Source organism: Ascaphus truei, chromosome 5, assembly GCF_040206685.1.
Source record: "Ascaphus truei isolate aAscTru1 chromosome 5, aAscTru1.hap1, whole genome shotgun sequence".
NCBI lineage: Eukaryota > Metazoa > Chordata > Amphibia > Anura > Ascaphidae > Ascaphus > Ascaphus truei.
In genome coordinates this window covers 59,225,895-59,243,753 of record NC_134487.1, presented here as the reverse complement: position 1 = coordinate 59,243,753, position 17,859 = coordinate 59,225,895, and the positions used below count along the sequence as shown (strand labels likewise).

General features: G+C 39.7%; 1 protein-coding gene across 1 annotated transcript; it reads left to right on the top strand.

Annotated features, from left to right (window-relative positions):
• The first annotated feature begins 3,939 nt into the window (after positions 1 to 3,939).
• Positions 3,940 to 14,666, top strand: LOC142494647 (uncharacterized). Its single transcript, XM_075599081.1, has 3 exons — positions 3,940 to 3,961; positions 13,157 to 13,234; positions 13,600 to 14,666. The coding sequence occupies exons 1-3, from the start codon at positions 3,940 to 3,942 to the stop codon at positions 14,664 to 14,666; spliced, it is 1,167 nt and encodes a 388-aa protein (XP_075455196.1).
• Positions 14,667 to 17,859: the final 3,193 nt, after the last annotated feature.

Genomic DNA, 17,859 nt, shown 5'->3' with positions numbered 1-17,859 from the left:
TAACTGCTACGGTCGTGAAGGGGTTAAGTGCACCCGCAAACCCCCCCCCCTCCCGCAAGTCCTAAACTCACACCAAGGGCCAAATACCCCCCTCACCCATCCCCACTACACACAATAAAGCGGGCACGGTGGGTTAACCCCTTCATTGCCTTAGCGGCTATCCGCTATGGTAATGACGCAGCATTTTCCGTATTTTTAATAATATTGATCAGGAGCAGGGGGGGGGGTCCCTGAGCATTAATTTCTGGCTCAGGGAACCCCCTGCTCACTGTACAATATTATTAAATCTCTCTCTCTGCTGCAAACACATCTCGCCCCCAGTATGTGCAGTAATTTACTGAACATGTACTGTAGAATAAATGCATAGTTTTATTTTTTCGGGTTTATTACACAGTATACTGTTCGGCTGGAAAACATCAGCATACTGTACAGCACAATATTACTGTATCCATCGAAATCCCCCCATTAGCCGTTTTCTTTTCTGAGGAAAAACAAAATGAAAAGTTTTAATGTACAGTAATGGTCAGCCCCCTAAAGAAGTACCCAGCCTGCCCCACCAAAATAATACGGCAACAATACAGTACTCACCATACTGTATTACTGAATTTCCCATTCAGCATGCGCCGTCGCCGGGCCACTGCCAGTCCAGATTTCATCATCACCCACGTCGATAGTTTGCAGAGGGACTAGCCCACCTGTAGTCAGCGGGAAATCGCTTAGGTACATGCAAGCTTCATCAAAACTGGCTGCGAAATCCATCTCAGGGTTGTCACCGACGGCGGGACCATCATGATAAGCTGGTGCTGGTGCTGGTTCTGGCGCATTGTTTGGCAGGGACTGTCGCTTCTTATTTGGTTTTAACACGACCCTTCGCCTTTTGCCGCCTCCATTATCATAGATACGGGAAAAACCCTGTGACACACACCAATACCCTCCAACAAATTGGGGCTCAATACGGTGAAAACAGGGGTCACTACATAACCTTTTCCTTATTGCCCGCTTCCACAAATGAGGAGTTGGCGAAAATCTGTAAAAGTCATAGTTTTCGATAAAATACTGATAAATTTGAACAACTGTTGCCATCTTATCCTCTGTTGCATTAATAGCGGCCCATATCAAAAAAGCATAACTTCTGTCAGGTTTTTGGAACACGGGCTGCATTTGAACACTCATGTCTCTGTAGAATAGTGTAAGCGAAAATGGTCTTTGTCTTTATTTAATACAGTACTGTATGTAAAGCCTAAATTGATACATTTTTTGCAACTTCTTCCTTCAGTCTCAAGGACAAGTTACAATAGCATACTGTACTGGGATAAAGTATCTTTTTTTAAACGAAACAACTTGCAAAGCCCACACATTACTTAAGTCATGAGTTTATGCCATCTGGTGGACAAGCGAAACATTGCAGCCTAGTAAATTCTTCTCATTATCATTTAACAGATCAGGCCCCCGTCAGCCAGGCATGAACCGTGGCTGGGAAGGCAAACGCAACGAAGCATGCAAGAGGTGAGCAGCGGCGGATTCCAGGTATCTGCCAGGTACAAACTGGGCATTTGCTCGAATAAAGTGTGTCGGTGCAGTATGGGTATGATGTACTGCATATCAATGGGTATAGTGGGTCCGGGGTGGGTGCTAAGGCTTCCCAGGTGGGTAAGGGGGCAGGGTGGGTTAACCCCTTAATTACTGGTTATTAACCGCTAAAGGCTAGGGACCATTAGAATGTATTTTGCTATGGTTTTTTTCTGACAACGGAGGACATGGACCTGCAGTAAGCTGATGAGGATGCCCTTCATATTGCCTAGGGTACGTAGAACTGTTGTATTTACTTTATTTATGCTGGCTAATGTTGTGTTTAATAATGGGTAAATAATCTATTATACATATCTGGATAATTGTTATTTTGCCCATTAATGTACTGTATGTCTTTTGGTGGGGGTGGGGGGTGTATTGATTTAAATGTAGGCCATGTTTATTTTCCCACGGGGCCCACCCGAGGACCCACGGGGAAGAACCGGGGGAGACCCCCAGACACCCATGGGGACCACCCGTGGACCCCCTTTGGGCCCGCGGGGACCACCCGGAGGCCCCCAGACACCTGCGGGTACCCCCCCGGGGTGCACTGTGAGGCCTGCGGACAACATCAGGACCACCTGGGGACCCCCGCTAACCTGGGGTATTAATCCTGTGTTTCTAAAAATAAATATTGGTTTGGGTGGGTTGTGTATTGGTGCTTACTAGATATTTAATTTTAAACATTACAGTAATGTAGCAGGGGGTCTCAGGAGCTGAACCGCATTAGTTTCAAGTGACCTCGGTAGGATTCACACAGCAGGGTCCCCTGCTGTGTTAATCTGATGGGCCATTACAGTCTGCCCCGGCAAAACTTGTGCGTGTCACGGGGAGATCTTGAAATCCCTTTTGAGATTTGTTCGAATAACAGCCGCTGCATCTGTATACACAAATATATTTATTAATGTTTTTTACCATGCACTCAGTATGTATATCCTGGCTTATAGTTACACACTTTTTGTTATAGCTCTTTGACATAAAAACATTAAATTAAAATAGTTTGATGAAATTGCATATACCAAATCTATTGTATTTTCTTTCACAATTCATTTACCTGTGTTGAGACAGCTGGTGGCTTATTTTCGGACTATATCCATGCCATAAGTGATGATATATAGTATTTTTATATATGTCAAGTATGTCAAAATTGTATGTTCAAACAACCATCTGTAATAGGTAATTTGATAACATTTATACTAAATTATATTAAGTAATAGACAAAAATCTCATGTCAGCAACATTGCAGGTAAACCATGAAGGATGGGCAGAAAAAACATTGACATTTCTTTACAGTGTTATACATTCATGCATAACAGTATGCCTTATACCCCCCCACAGTTACAGTGTATTAACGTGTATAATGATATTTGCGCATGGTCATTTAGCTACTAATTCTCTGTCCTCCCTTAATTATTATGGACAAATGGAGTAACTCCCCAAAAAAACATGTGTTATGAACATTTGTAGGTGAATGCTATTAAAATATACGATATGATAAACAATGGAGGAAAGAACCCCAGTAGAGCACTCATACACTGTGTTGAGATGATGGTGTAAATTTAAAACTAAACTTTATTAGAAACATAGTAAAACAATGGGGATTAAAATAGGATTAAACTCTGTATCACTACGCTTAATTACCTAAGGGATATGATAGTCCCCAGGTAGGTAGTCGTTATTTAAGTGTTGCCTGAGTACACTACCCCCCAGCCACCTTAATTAGGGAAGCCTGGGGGAAAGCTAGATTGAGGGATTATAAGTACTATTCTTATATGGAATGCCAATTATATACTTGTAGTGCATTGGTGCAATAGTATTGAAATGACACTGCTAATGGTGGGTTCATTGCACAGCCTGTAGTTAGCAAAAGAGTGTCATTTAAATCTTGATAAGATAATGCACCTATGTTGCCTTAGGGTTAAATGAACAGTGTAAATTACTGCCCGAAGGATACACAACAGCAATAGCTCTAGGTCATATTGTTAAGACCTCTAGCTCTAGCTGATATTGCACAGTGTAGTTATAATAAAGTTTGCTGCACTTCTAAAACCTGTTGCTAACTGCAGTAGGTGATAGATTAAATAGAGCACCGTATAGACAAATGGTGGCAGTTGCTATATAATCTGCCCCAGACCTGAAGGGTGTGCTATTTAACCATATACTACAGTAAGATTGTGAACTTACTTAATCAGTAGGTTGAAATAAACATAATCTCTGATATAGAGCACCATGTGTATATTGCTATACCTGGAAATCCCTGTATGGGAATTAGTAGTTGGTGTATAAGTGTAAAACAATTCAGCTCAGCAAGTGTAGACCATGAACAGTACCTTAACAGCCCTGATTAGAGCTACTCTGCTGTAACAGTGAATGGTAGTGAGCAACAGCACAGGTAAGTATACTCTACAGCTGGTGTATAGCTTGTCAGTATAGATATATATAATCCCTAGAAAAGGAGGCTCCCTTAGACCATCGGGTAATACAGGAGTGTAAACGGTGCAGGAGCTGAGTCTCAGCGCTGCCTGCTCTGTCATTAAGCATAGATAGCAGCGTCTGTCAGAGGGCTCATTGCCTGCACCTAACTGAGGAGTTCTGCCGACGTGCACGTTTCACTAATAGTGCTTAATCATGGCCAGTGTATACACACTGTTTATGGCATGTGTGTAAACACTAAGAAATTTAGTGATTACTAAAAATGACATAAAAAGGTTTCACAGAAATAATTATAAAGTTAATTAAACCATAGTACATTTGAATGAGATGTTTTAAATGTGTAAACATTAATTACTGATGTAGCCATGTCCCCCTGCCCCCCCCCTTACCTCCGATGCGGGAGTGGGGCATGGGGGAGGCTACGGCTGGCTGCGGTAGAACAGCGGCGCTATGGAGGATAAGGGCAGTGCAGAGACGGAGCTCTGTTGCTCCGGAGCTCCATAGCGGATGACCAGGAAGGGCGCCGCCATTGTATATGGATCACAAATGCGCAGGAGAGTTCCAACCCCCGGCAGCCATTAGAGAGCAAGGTGCATGCGCAGTGCGACAGATCAGCAGCAGTCATGTTCTGCAATGCTCCGCAGGGGAACTACATATACCACTGTCCCCTGGGGTGCCCCAATCAGGTGGACACTGCCCTCCAATTGGGTTGCTGGATTCACGGCCAGGAAAGATTGATGTTTGGTGCGAATGCAGGGACCAGGCAGTTGGGAGCAGGACGCAGAGGAGAGAGGTAGGGTCAAAAGTTTCCCCAGTAGGCCCAAGTTAGTCCCGACTCACAGTAGGCACCTGCAGCTGTATAGGGAAGCCCATTAGTAGGGACAATTTCCCTGTATTGTGAAGTGCCAGGGCCACAGTGTCTACACTACGCTGTGACATTTAACCTGCGGTCTGGGACAAGATTCAGGCCACATTATAAGAGACTCTAAATGGTAGGATGCTCCTGCTGGAGGCCACCCCATGTGGAGGCGGAATGCGTCATTGGAGCAGACCGATAGTTGATTGTTGTTCAGCTACCGTGGATGCTGGAGCCTTCGGCAGGTATACCAACAAGTACACCAACAGTCCACAGGCTAGCGCTATGCCTCATACTTGGGTGGGATTGACTTTGTGGGAAGGACACAGGCTCTGGTGCCCCTGCACCCCAAGTACAATGGGAATAGCCTGCTGGGATATATATATAGTATGCATTGTGTGGTGTTATTGTTATGTGGATTAGGTGTCCAGTAGATACTGTTATACCATAACCGATGTGTGTAATTACTGGTTACATTGTTCCTGTCAGTGGCTATCCCGCTACGCTGGGATCCCTCTTAGTGCAATTTCTTTGGTGCAGCGCCTCCACCTATCACCCCAGACTCCCAGTGGTGGAGGCTCAGGCCCTCTGTGAGCCAACAGGATAAGGCAGTACCAATAGCACATTTAGTTATGGGGGAACAAGGGCTACACTAACAATAAATTATTGTCCAATATACATCCTCAATGAGAGCAACGCGTTAACAGATAAGCTCAAAGTGTATACAAATATAGACATACGCTAATTTCTTATTTGTTATACACATGACATGCAATAATGACTTGTTATAATTATTTTATAAACAATACATACAGCATAATAAATATGCTCAATGTACAATTTGAAGAATTTGATGCATTATTTTTTTACAACACATAATGTCACATTTAGCTTATTATGTTACATTATAAAGAAGAATTGTTTTAACAATGTTTTAATTAAATTATGAGTTATTACACACGGACATCAATATACAGTATAAATAAAAATAATGTTTTTATACTTATAGTGGTCGAAAAATACCTGTAACTGTCTGTGCCCGTGTTCATCAGCATATCAGAAATTGTGAGTTGCATGTCCTTTGCGATCAACAAGAAGACCTGCATTTGTTATTGTGAAGGAACAAAAATATTATTAATTTACAGTTCTTTAAACTGTATACTAAATCGACATGCATTTAAAAATAATATTTGTTAATAGAAAGAGTGAGAATAAATAAAGGTTATTAAAATACATATACGGTACAATAGTTTTATGTACCTGACTTGTGTAAGCTGACTTCACATAAGAAGTGTGAAATATTATGCAGCTGTCATCTATATAACATACATTTCACGCATACACAAAACTAAATGAATGTCCCTTTTGTACATGCACAACATTGAACCCTCATGCACACATGATTCATATGTATTGGCATGGTTATAACAAAGGTGCTTGAGCTTGACATACCATAGGCATATGGGGACGTACACACAGCAGAGGTTGTATACCCAAGATGTGTACAGACTGCACTGTCCTATGATGATAAAAGATTATTACATTGAAGTTAAAGGAACAAGAAGGGCAGTATACATTTATATCAAAACATTAATTGCAGCTTACCTGAGAAATAGGTTGCGATGACATTCTGCCGTGTCTCCACCCCACTGGCTGTCTGCTCATTATCCCCTGCAGCATGGACAGAGACCCTCCCGTATGTTGCCTGGAAGATTAGGACATAGTGCAATATTGTGCAGAATGCAGCAACACATCACTATGTCACAAACCTTTTGAGGCTTGTACTGTAGAGCACCGCCGGATCCATCCAGAAATCTGAACTTACTTTTCAACAGTACAAACGTCTGCTTAATAACCGATCGAGTGGACATGTGTGCCGCATTATATCGTTCCTCTGCAGGGGTTTGAGGATTACCCAGTGGGGTTAGGAGCCACGGTCGGATCCCATATCCTAAATCACCTATAATACAGCGAGAGAAAATATTTTAACACATTTTACAATGTAGTTATGTACACAAATATGTATTATTGGCCTCAAACATTCAATACAGTAGCTTAACAAGAACAATGTAGTATCAGATGTGAGGTGTTTATAAATATATGAGAGGGTCATCCAACATGCAGATATCGTTTTTGAGACATTATTTCTGAATGTAAGTGTAGCAAATTACACATCTATAGGCTTTCATAATTGGCATGATTTAATGTTATCTAGGTTGGCTCCAACTATGCAGAATATTCTCTCTGACATAACAGCTGCATTGTGTCAAAAAGGTGTGTGTGTATGTGTCTCTATATATGTGATAAACTCTATTCACATGCAAATTAATACGAGAAATACAATTTAAAAAATGAGAACATGTAGCTTAATTGCTTTCTTACTATATATCTGAGTATAGCAAACTGTATATATTTGAAAGTAATATTACTATTATGTATAAAAGCCATATACATCGTGATATTCCCGCTTACTTATATTATATGTACTCACCCATCAGCCAACCATGTTCAAAGTAACCCTTTTCAAATGCATGGAAAAAACATTACATACAGTACATTGAAACTAAAAACGTTATATCAGATGTGAGGTGTTTATTTATATATGAGAGGCTCACAAAACATGCAGATATCTGTCTTTGAGACATTAGTACATAATTGTATTCCATTCAATTATACATCCATAGTATAGTCAATCATAAATGGCATAATGTAATGTTATCTACAATGTTGTCTATAAAAATGCTTAAACATATGTTTGACATAACTGCTGTAAATTGTGTATTTGTGTGTGTGTTTGTGTGTCTCTAAATATGTGATACAATCAATTCACATGGACATTTGTATTATAAACAATGTTTTTGAGATTATAACATGTAGCTTCAAGTATTTATTAATATAGATGTGAGTATATGAAACACTATATATGTCATAATAATATGAATTTTCAATCTAAAACACATACACATAAAACATACGTGAATTTACCACTTAATTGTATTATATGTACTCACCCACCAGCCAACCATGTCCAAAATGACCCATTTCAAATGCATGGAAGACTGATGAATTTCTCAGAATAAAGGAATCGTTGCTGGAACCCGAGAATCTGGCTACCACATTCAGAATTTTCATGTTGACATCCCATACGACCTGCACATTGATGGAGTGAAAGTGTTTCCTGTTACGGTTCATATGCTCATTTCCACTAGGCGGGGTCAGCTCAACATGTGGACAATCTATTGCACCAATCAAGCATGGTATTCCGGCTATGTTATAAAAGACATTCCTGAGTTTCAGCCACACTGCTATCTAGAAAAATGTATATATGTCCTAGCATGTCTAGTCAGTGCACATAGACACTGACAAAGGGCCCGCGAGACTAACGACTGCGAGACCCCGCCTACTATGCCCACAGTTGTCTGAAAGACGCAGAAGCAAGAAAATGTAATGAGCGTAGCATTTTAACAAGGCCAGTGTACGACTTCTGCCTATTACGAAGTCTAAATCTTCTCTTAACTCTGCATAAAGAGCAAGATTGCTGCTGAACTCAAGCGATATCGGCTAATTATTTTGTCCTCAGTAAACCCCTCCAAATATGTTAGTTCACGGTATAAGCTTTGGCGGGGCACCACCTCTCTCCTCTCCTTTGTCCTCTCCACCCCTCCCTACTCTCCTCTACTGTCCCTCTTCTCTCTCCCCTTTATTCTCCTTTCCCCTTTCTCTCTCCCCTCTCCTCTCTCTCATCTCCTCTCCCTCTCCTCTACCCCTGCCCTCTCCTCTCCTTCTCTCTCCTCTTCTCTCCTCTCTCCTCTGTCTCTCCTCCAAAGCCAGGGTTCTCCTTCTCAGCATAATGTGTCAAAACTCTCACTCCATCTCTGCATCGGCCATCTCTACCACAAAGTAAGGAATTTTTATTTTGCTGTCAATGTTTGTCTCAGGGGAATTTATTTCAAGCATTATAGTTTGATGGCATTTTATTCTACTTAAGACCACAGGTGTATGACAACAAAAACAGCAATTGACACTAATGGATTTTAAAACAAAATAAGTGGGATCTTTTCTAATATTCATATAACTTCATGCTGTGATCTTGACCTTTATTAGTTCAAGAGTGAATCAAAACTGCATACTGAGATATTGTGGATCCATTTTATTGTGAGGAAATAAGCATTCAAATTCAAACAACTGGCAGTGACAGGAAAAGTAGAAAGATATTTGTTTAAGATTCCTTTGTTACTGGTCAATTAGAGCTATCACATGAAATGCACATGTTTAAAATACAGTATAAGAAAAAAAATGAACGTAATTGAAAGTTATAAGTAAACAAGACTATATATAGCAATATATATGCACAACATTTTTTTTAGATATTGTATTGTTTTCTAGAATGTAAACAATTAAAATAGTGTTATTGATTGAACTATTATTTCGTTTTACCTTACATGTCAACAGTGATAAGAAAGTAATTGTGTTTTTATATATAATACTGTAGCTAATGTAATTTTCAATTTTTTGCACAGATCTAATCATGTTGTTTTGCTTTAATATATAAATATGATGTTACAACACTGATTTATACACCGCTCTCAATAATATAATTTTTATAATGGTATTATGTCTTTTTCACTCTGAATGACAATGGATGCCACCTACAGTATGTGTTGGTAAACAGATATTTACAAATTAGAGAATTAAACTGAAACAGAATCAGCAAATTCACTACAAGAAGCACATAACATTGGTGCACACCAAGCTAATCAATTTTTTCATTTGATATGCTAATAAGAATATGAAGTGTTAAAGTGATAAGTGAAATACAATATTTAAATATAAAAATCTTGACACGTGGTGCTGTTTGTTCTTATTTGAGACTTGCTGTGAGTGGTATAAATTATTAACTACTTTCCTTAAATGCCATTTAGTTATGCTTATAGAATACCATTCAACTCTTTCATATGTTAAATAGCCAGTTGAGGTATACAGTATTGCACAATCATTCCTTAAGTAATAAATGCTGGTGTAAAGATCATGCTGGTATTGGAGATCAAGCAACACTGGATACACTAAACTGTCATATAAATGCTGTTTAAGAACAGTGCAGCTCCAACATCACTGCCTAATTTTACTATAGACTAGTGAGAAAAAAATAGTGTTTGGTATTGATTAATTAATCAGTGAGATCACTATTCAGATTATGGGCCTCATGCAGTAAGCGTCGATTAAGTGAAATCGGCAAGTTTACCGATTAGTCATGTTAATGGCGATTTTTCCTCTCCGTATGCAGTAAGTGCCGAATACATTCAAAATCAACCCGAAAACAAATCCGCCCACTCTCACGATGATTATCCGATCACACACAGGTGTATCGGCGTGCGTGGCGGGGTGCTGATAGGTTGCCCAATCACAAATCTTGCTGAATCAGGCGAAACAAGCATGTATTGGATTGCGCGCCATATTTAAAGGCAACGTGTACTGCTAATCATTCTCTGTGTTGTTGGGAGTGAGAGAGAGAGAGACGCACAGAGCTGGCTGATTGAACATTTGCATATTGACGGAGAGACTTGTTGTGTATTGGGTGAGCTTTGTCCATTGTTGTTTTGTTTACATCTTTGTCTTGTTTTATATGTGGAAGTGTTTCGTGTGATTGGCTGTACATTAGTTGTCTGTTTTTTGTGAGTGCTGGAAGTATGCCCGCAAAGCGTGGGAAGAGTGATGCTGGTGGGAGTGGGAGTGCTACTCGTGCGAGTACGCGTCGGAGTGAACGTACTGTTCAGGGGAGTGATGTTGCTGGTGCACCGAGTGGTGTTGCTGGGAGTGGGAGTGCTGTTGCTGGGAGTGGGAGTGTTGTTGCTGGTAGTGGGAGTGCTGTTGCTGTGAGTGGGAGTGCTGTTGCTGTGAGTGGGAGTGTTGTTGCTGGGAGTGTGAGTGCTGTTGCTGGGAGTGGGAGTGCTGTTGCTAGGAGTGGGAGTGCTGGTGCTAGGAGTGGGAGTGCTGGTGCTGTGAGTGCTGCTGGTGGCGCAGTTGCTGATGGGGTGGATGGTGGTGGCGTGCTTGCTGGTGGGCAGCTTTTGGAGGCTCTTCCATTGGAAGAAGGAGAGTCCAGTCAGCACCAGCCAAGCTCTGACCCTAAACCTGCTCGGAAGAAACGTGTGGAGAAGCCACGTAATCCTCGCTTCAATGACCAGGAAAATACAGCTCTTGTCACTGGCATTCTGGAGCACTATGACAGTATATATGGACATTTACTAGGTAAGTGTACCTTTACATTTATTATTCAAATACATGTGATCCTAGGTCATCTGAGTTTTGTTCATATGCAAATATGGGTTCAGAATATCTTTCTATGTTAATTAGTCTGGAAACACAGCTTTTTATCATGCCTTACAAGACAACTAAACACAGGCGGTCAATTTGCCATAACTGCATACAATATGAATGCAACCTTGCTTACATGTATAGGTTTAGTAGTGAATGCTCATGTGCTTCACATATTACACCTAAAACAGCATGTTTGCTATCTCTTGGAACAGCTAGCAGTGTAGGAAACTGGTGCTTATATTATTATTAATTTACCTCATATATTTTATATGTTTTTCAAGGGCGGACAAGTTCAGCAAGCAGAAAAGAAATGTGGGACACAATAGTCATTGGTGTCAATGCGTGTGGGAATCATGTGAGGGACAAGCGGAATTGTCACAAGAGATTTGATGATATTAGGTCCAAATTGAAAAAGAAAATACAACACCAACGCGTGCATGCTACTGGCACTGGAGGTGGGCCGACACCACAACGTCTCATATTAAGTCCATTGGAGGAGCTGCTTCGGGCAAAATTACTTCCCGTCGTCGTGGAAGGCTTACCTGGTGACCGGGATATTGGAATTTATCCCTCACAATTTCCACCAGGTGAGAAATATTACTGTACTAGGCGTGTCGTTGCTTACAGTTATTTTGCATATTTACACTGCTTTTTATACTGTCTTCACAATATAAGCATACCTGCATCTATATATGTATATGTCTGATTCTGTATATATATATATTTCAAAATAGACATATATGTTGTAGTCCTACTAAAAGCAGTAACTAATATAGCACGTGCCATTGCGTGCTCATTTACATGTGAATTCCCTAAATGCATTGCTGCAGTGGAAGCAATTGATGGTGGGCGAAGATGGGGAACAACAGGGTAGTACACATGTGTAACACATGTTAATGAGAAATTATTACTAGCTACAGGTACAGAACAGAAATATGTATAATATTATTGTGTATTTTATTTATTTTACTCCGACAAACATGACATTACTGCCTATTTTAAGCATGCATCAAATATATTGCATGCAACGGCCTACAAACATCACTTGCACTAACACATCTATAGTTGTTAATGAAAAGGTCCATTTTTGCTTTAAGTCATATACAGACAGCATAATGAGGCACACGTATCATATGTTATGTCATTGTTTTCATAACTTAAAAACTGCACACGACTATTTAGCTCATCTACCATTGTGTTAAAGCAGCTGCAATTAATATCTCATCACAGCATACACTTCAACAGAGGGGGTGGGGTTCAGCACACACACTAATTACAGCCTCATTTTAGGGTCAACATAGTTCACACCATTTTCACCTGTTTCAAGTAATTGAAAGGTGTGGCTGATTAGGCTTTTTGGGGAAGGGAATACCGTTCTTACAACCTGACTAGCACAACTGAAGTTAATCACTCATTTGAAAGCTTAACTTTAGCTACTAAATGCCCCAACAACTCATTACTTATCAAAGCGTACGTCACACATTAGTTCACTCATATCTATAGTTGAACTACTATCAACGACACATTATCACACACTGCATGTGTTGTCTTGTTGAGTCACAGCCACATTCAGGTGTGCCACATCTTATATTAATGTACCACACATATCCTCTACCAAAAACAACACTTTTTGCAATATGACCACCTTCATGATAACCATTGTGAATGGTCATCTCATGATAGTTATGTACATTATGATACTGATATCACTACACAACATATGATTTTTATGTACAAATTTTATCTATTTATCCTCACGCATTACTGCAGAAACATAGTATGTTTTATGTTAGGGAACTCAAAAGTTCTAAGTACACAGGCATGTACATTGTTATTACAACTATTTATGTTCACTTTCACACACACATTTTGGGTTAAGGAAATGATGCTGTTAGGTACTCATAAATACAGAACATACAATAACTGTTTGTTCAATATTTACACATGTAAATGTAAAACTTATGTTATTGTTATATATAGTTGCCCCTGAAGGACATGTGTCACCTGAGACGGAACAAGTGTCTTCACCTGGGTCAGCCAGCTCAACACACCTAGAAGGTGAGTGTATCAGTTGGTGGCCATATAATATGTGCTCTTCTATATGTTATGTTGTCATGTTCATTATTTGTTTTGCACATCTTCTTTAAATAGGATTACTTAGTGTCAGTGAAAATGAAGTGTAAGGCAACATGTATTGTGTTAGTGATGTTAACTATCATGTAGGAGTTGTGAGTTTACAGCAAGTTTTCATTCACTCATATTTCATACTGAGTCCAAACATTATTCTTAAGTCAAGGTAGTTTTTAATGTGAGGTTATAAAACGTATGGAAACATGTTAGTTGTTACTTATGACACAGTAGAATTACATAGTAACACAGCAGAGATTAACATGCCATTTAATAATGTGTACATTTATTTGTAGAACATGATGAAGAGGATTTTGATGATGATGATGATGATGATGATGATGATGATGCCGCCGACATAGACACACAAATACAAGCAAGTGACCATGAAGAGGTTCCAATTGAAACTGTTTTACCGCCAAAACGTCCAGCAAATACCACATATGATGCAATTGTAGCTTCTGAGGGAAAAATTGTGGAAGCAGAAAATCATCGCCATTCTGACCTGATGACAGTGCTGGAAAGGATGATTGCACTGCAGGAAGAAACAGTTTCACAATTGGCACATCTCCACAGAGTCTTCATTGAAGTGCCTAAACAGTTGCAAAAAATCAACATCTCATTCGAAGCATTAGTTGTTCAGCAAACACAAGCTAATTACTGGAGAATGACTAATGTACCACAATTCAACACCTCCCAGCCAGGATCTGTTCATGCAGGTCAGTTTTCACCACATTCATCTGATATTCATTCACCAGGCCCAAATGTTACCGGTCAAGTAGCAGACATTGCTGTGCAGGTTCCTGATGACATCCTACCGCTGCCATCTGTACAAATTCAGCAGCAGACACCTACAAAGGAGGCGACAAAAACAAAACAAGACACACATGAAACAGACCAACCATCACTTGTGCAGTGTCTACCAACTTGCTCACATGTGTCAGTGGGCACAAGCCCTGTCCGTGAACAGTCACTACCCAAAAGCCCTGTAGGTGAGTCACTGCCCAAAAGCCCTGTAGGTGAATCGCTGCCCAAAAGCCCTGTAGGTGAATCGCTGCCCAAAAGCCCTGTAGGTGAATCGCTGCCCAAAAGCCCTGTAGGTGAATCACTGCCCAAAAGCCCTGTAGGTGAGTCACTGGCCACAAGCCCTGTAGGTGAGTCACTGGCCACAAGCCCCGTAGGTGAACAGTCACTGCCCAAAAGCCCTGTAGGTGAGTCACTGGCCACAAGCCCTGCCCGTGAAGTGCCAGAGGCCACTCAAAGTGGCTCTGTTGTGCCTAAAGTTGGTGGCAAAAGAAAAAGGAAAATTCAAGAGACAACAAGCAGGCCTGTTACTCGCTCGCAAAAGGAACAAAAAAAATAAATGTTATAATTCAGAAAATATGTCTTTGGCCTTGTTTTGTTGACTTCAGATTATCTAATTACTATTGTATGTATGCTGAAGACTGTGTTGTTTCCAAACTTTCAAGTATGTTCTTGTACACGTGAAGTTTTGGAAATGTTAACACTCCTAATTAATGAATAGTGTTATAAATATTTATGTTTTAATCGTCTGTTCAGTAATGGTCCACCAGGAGCCAGTTGCTAAGTTTAGAGAAGCTGCCATTGACTTTGCAGCAAAACATTGCATTTGGGTGTGTTAATTGATGTAATCATTGCATGTGCATATTATTTTCATGCAATTATAAAAGCACCTATTTAACTGCAAACATCTTTCTTGTACGTGTACAGCAGGATTTTGTGTTAAATATTACTTACCTTTGGTGGCCATTGTAATGTTGTCCTTTAATCATTTATGTGTTCTTGTTTCAAGAACATCTCTGAATTGATACTAATATATATGTAGTTTGTATTGATATATGCACACACACACACACAGACACACACTGTGTGTGTGTGTGTGTATATATAGTACTATCTAAACTGGTATAGATGTATTTACAAAAAACATACACTTCATGCTTCCTTGTGAAAACACACTATTTTAATAATACAGGCCTAATGTTTGACAACTATACTAAGTGTGAGCCTCTAACATTATTGGGTGCAAACAAATGTTTATTACTTAATTCACTCATGTTTATCACCATTTAAATAGGTTTCATACAAGGCCTACTTACTGCCATCAATATGTTGTGTGTACTCCTGCAATATAAAAAAAAAAAAGATACATTATATATATATATATATATATATATATATATATATATATATATATATACACATATACATATATACACACACACACACACACACACACACACACACACACACACTATACATATAGTACAATATACACTTTATATATATATTTTTTTTTATGAGAGAGATCTATTTATATATATATAGATACACACGTATTTAAACTCATGCAGACAGGTAGTTAACCAGAATTTCAAAAACACACAGAAATGTATGTGGGAAAAAAACATTTCATTTTGCAGGTGTGTGTATTTACTGATATGGCTGTCTAAGCACTATTTTCACACAGTGCTCTTTGTTATTTTTCTAGAAAACTCAATGTTACTGAAATAAGTGTAGGAATGTTTTCACAAACGAGATAAAAAAATGATACATGTTTTTCCCACATTCGCCTATCACTAACCACAAAACTTAAACCAATTAAAAGGACACATCCAATTGGCGTTTGAAATAAGGAGTAAAAGTAGTTACTTTTGTTGACCTTGAAAACGAAACACAGGAATTTGTTAGCCATTGAGCAGAATCATTTTGATGAGCAAAGAAGACAGAACTGCACACATCTTTTGTGCTACTCTGACATGGCTGATGAATTCGTTAACAATATGAATCCCCTCTTAGGTTATAAGTACATGGTTTCAGAAGCAATTTTAAACAGTCGCGGACACAAAGCAAGCACACGCCAAATCTATGATTTGATTCGAGCTAAATATCCTTATTACCAAGACCGTAGGCATGCGCGGAATTTTAATTCCTCAATAAGATTCACTTTATCAACTAATTACTTTTTTGAACGTGTGCAGGATAAGCTAGAACACACCTATGGTTTCTGGAAGATTGCAAAGGAAAAGCATTTTACCCTGAAAGAGGGCACATATATTGTTGTGAAAGGCATATTTATTCCTAATGCCAATAGCAATGGATCCGCTACTACTGTTCCGTGTGAATCGATACCTGCTGCAATATCTGCACCCTCCATTCCTGAAACCCACATTGTACAACAACAAAAGTACTATGATTATGTACCAAGCCTTTCAGCTGAAAATGCATTGGAATGGGAACCAGAAGAAATGAACCTACCTCCCGACCAATTGTTTGAAGAAAGCAGTGGCGATTCCTATGAGCGCTTCATGGAGGAGATGTGTGTCATACTGGATTCAGCGGGTGGGTCAAGCGTGGATGAAAATGCCTTGCATTTCTGGAGCGACCAGTTGCAGCCAGACGAACAGTTAATTCTAGAAGAATGGTAAATATAACAACCGTTATGCGTTTACTGTGCGTTTAAATGTTTTTTTTTTTTTAACCACCATTTTCCCTTTCAATGCGTGGATACAGCGTAACATTGCAGACTGCATAACATGTAGCGATCACAAAGAAATTGTTGCCGAATACAATATAGTATAACCTGAAAGAGTAGTACACATTGCTGACGGAATAAATATACGTACTTTCCTATCCCTTTAACCATATTAGCAGCATTTTAACATAACTCTAACACATACCTGTTTTGTTATCATGCAACATTTAAAAGCGGGTCCACCACGTATGACGTGGGACCCTTGTCATGGGCCAAGGCGTCCTTAAAAAGGATTACGGATGTAAGTCCCGCCCCCAAGCGACGTGCGCGCCTCAAAGCCTATTGGCTGTCATGTTTTGTTATAGTAACGGTAACTGCAGTGTGTCATGTGTGCGGCTCAGTGTTTGTAGGCGCCAACTGGGCGTTAGCTGAATGTTAATTGAGTGGGAGGAGTGTTAGCGTGCGTTTCACGCTGGTTTAACATGACGTCACACGTATTGCATTTGCGCATTGTGTTATCGGCCGTCCTTTCTGTCCAAACACGTCTGTTTAAAAAGAATACAGATGTACTCGTTTAGAACGAATGTAGTTTCGTATTCATTGTATTTGAAATAAAGATTTTATGTTTAATGGTATTTTCAAGATGTATTGAACGCACAACGTACGCTTTGTTTTGCGCATGCGCTAACAGTTAGTGCAGCCAAGCGTGAAGTGCGTGCGCACACTAAGATGTGCGCGCACATTTTTCAGTATACAGGCAACGTTCACATCATATACATAGTTATGCCTGCTACAAATTTAAAGAAACATTACATACTGATGTACACTTGTACTTCTAACATATAAGTGAGTGACGTGTGTATGTACACAATCATATAGAGCTGTGTAATGCGTTGTCACGGATACATATATAGTAAGGTGCCATATTTGACCATCATGTGTTTGCTGTATTTCAGAGATGTCGGGGAAGATACAATCGGATCAATGTATGATTTCAGAAGAGTCTACCTTTATATGAGATGATTGTGAGGAGGAGTCACCGACTACTATACTACATATG

What these genes read in the sequence shown, in the direction of transcription:
- LOC142494647 (XM_075599081.1), top strand. Translation starts at nt 3,940, where the DNA reads ATGGTAGTGAGCAACAGCACAG. An exon ending in GGTAGTGAGCAACAGCACAG is followed by an intron (nt 3,962 to 13,156) that starts GTAAGTATACTC and finishes TGTTATATATAG; the next exon opens with TTGCCCCTGAAGGACATGTG. An exon ending in CAGCTCAACACACCTAGAAG is followed by an intron (nt 13,235 to 13,599) that starts GTGAGTGTATCA and finishes ATTTATTTGTAG; the next exon opens with AACATGATGAAGAGGATTTT.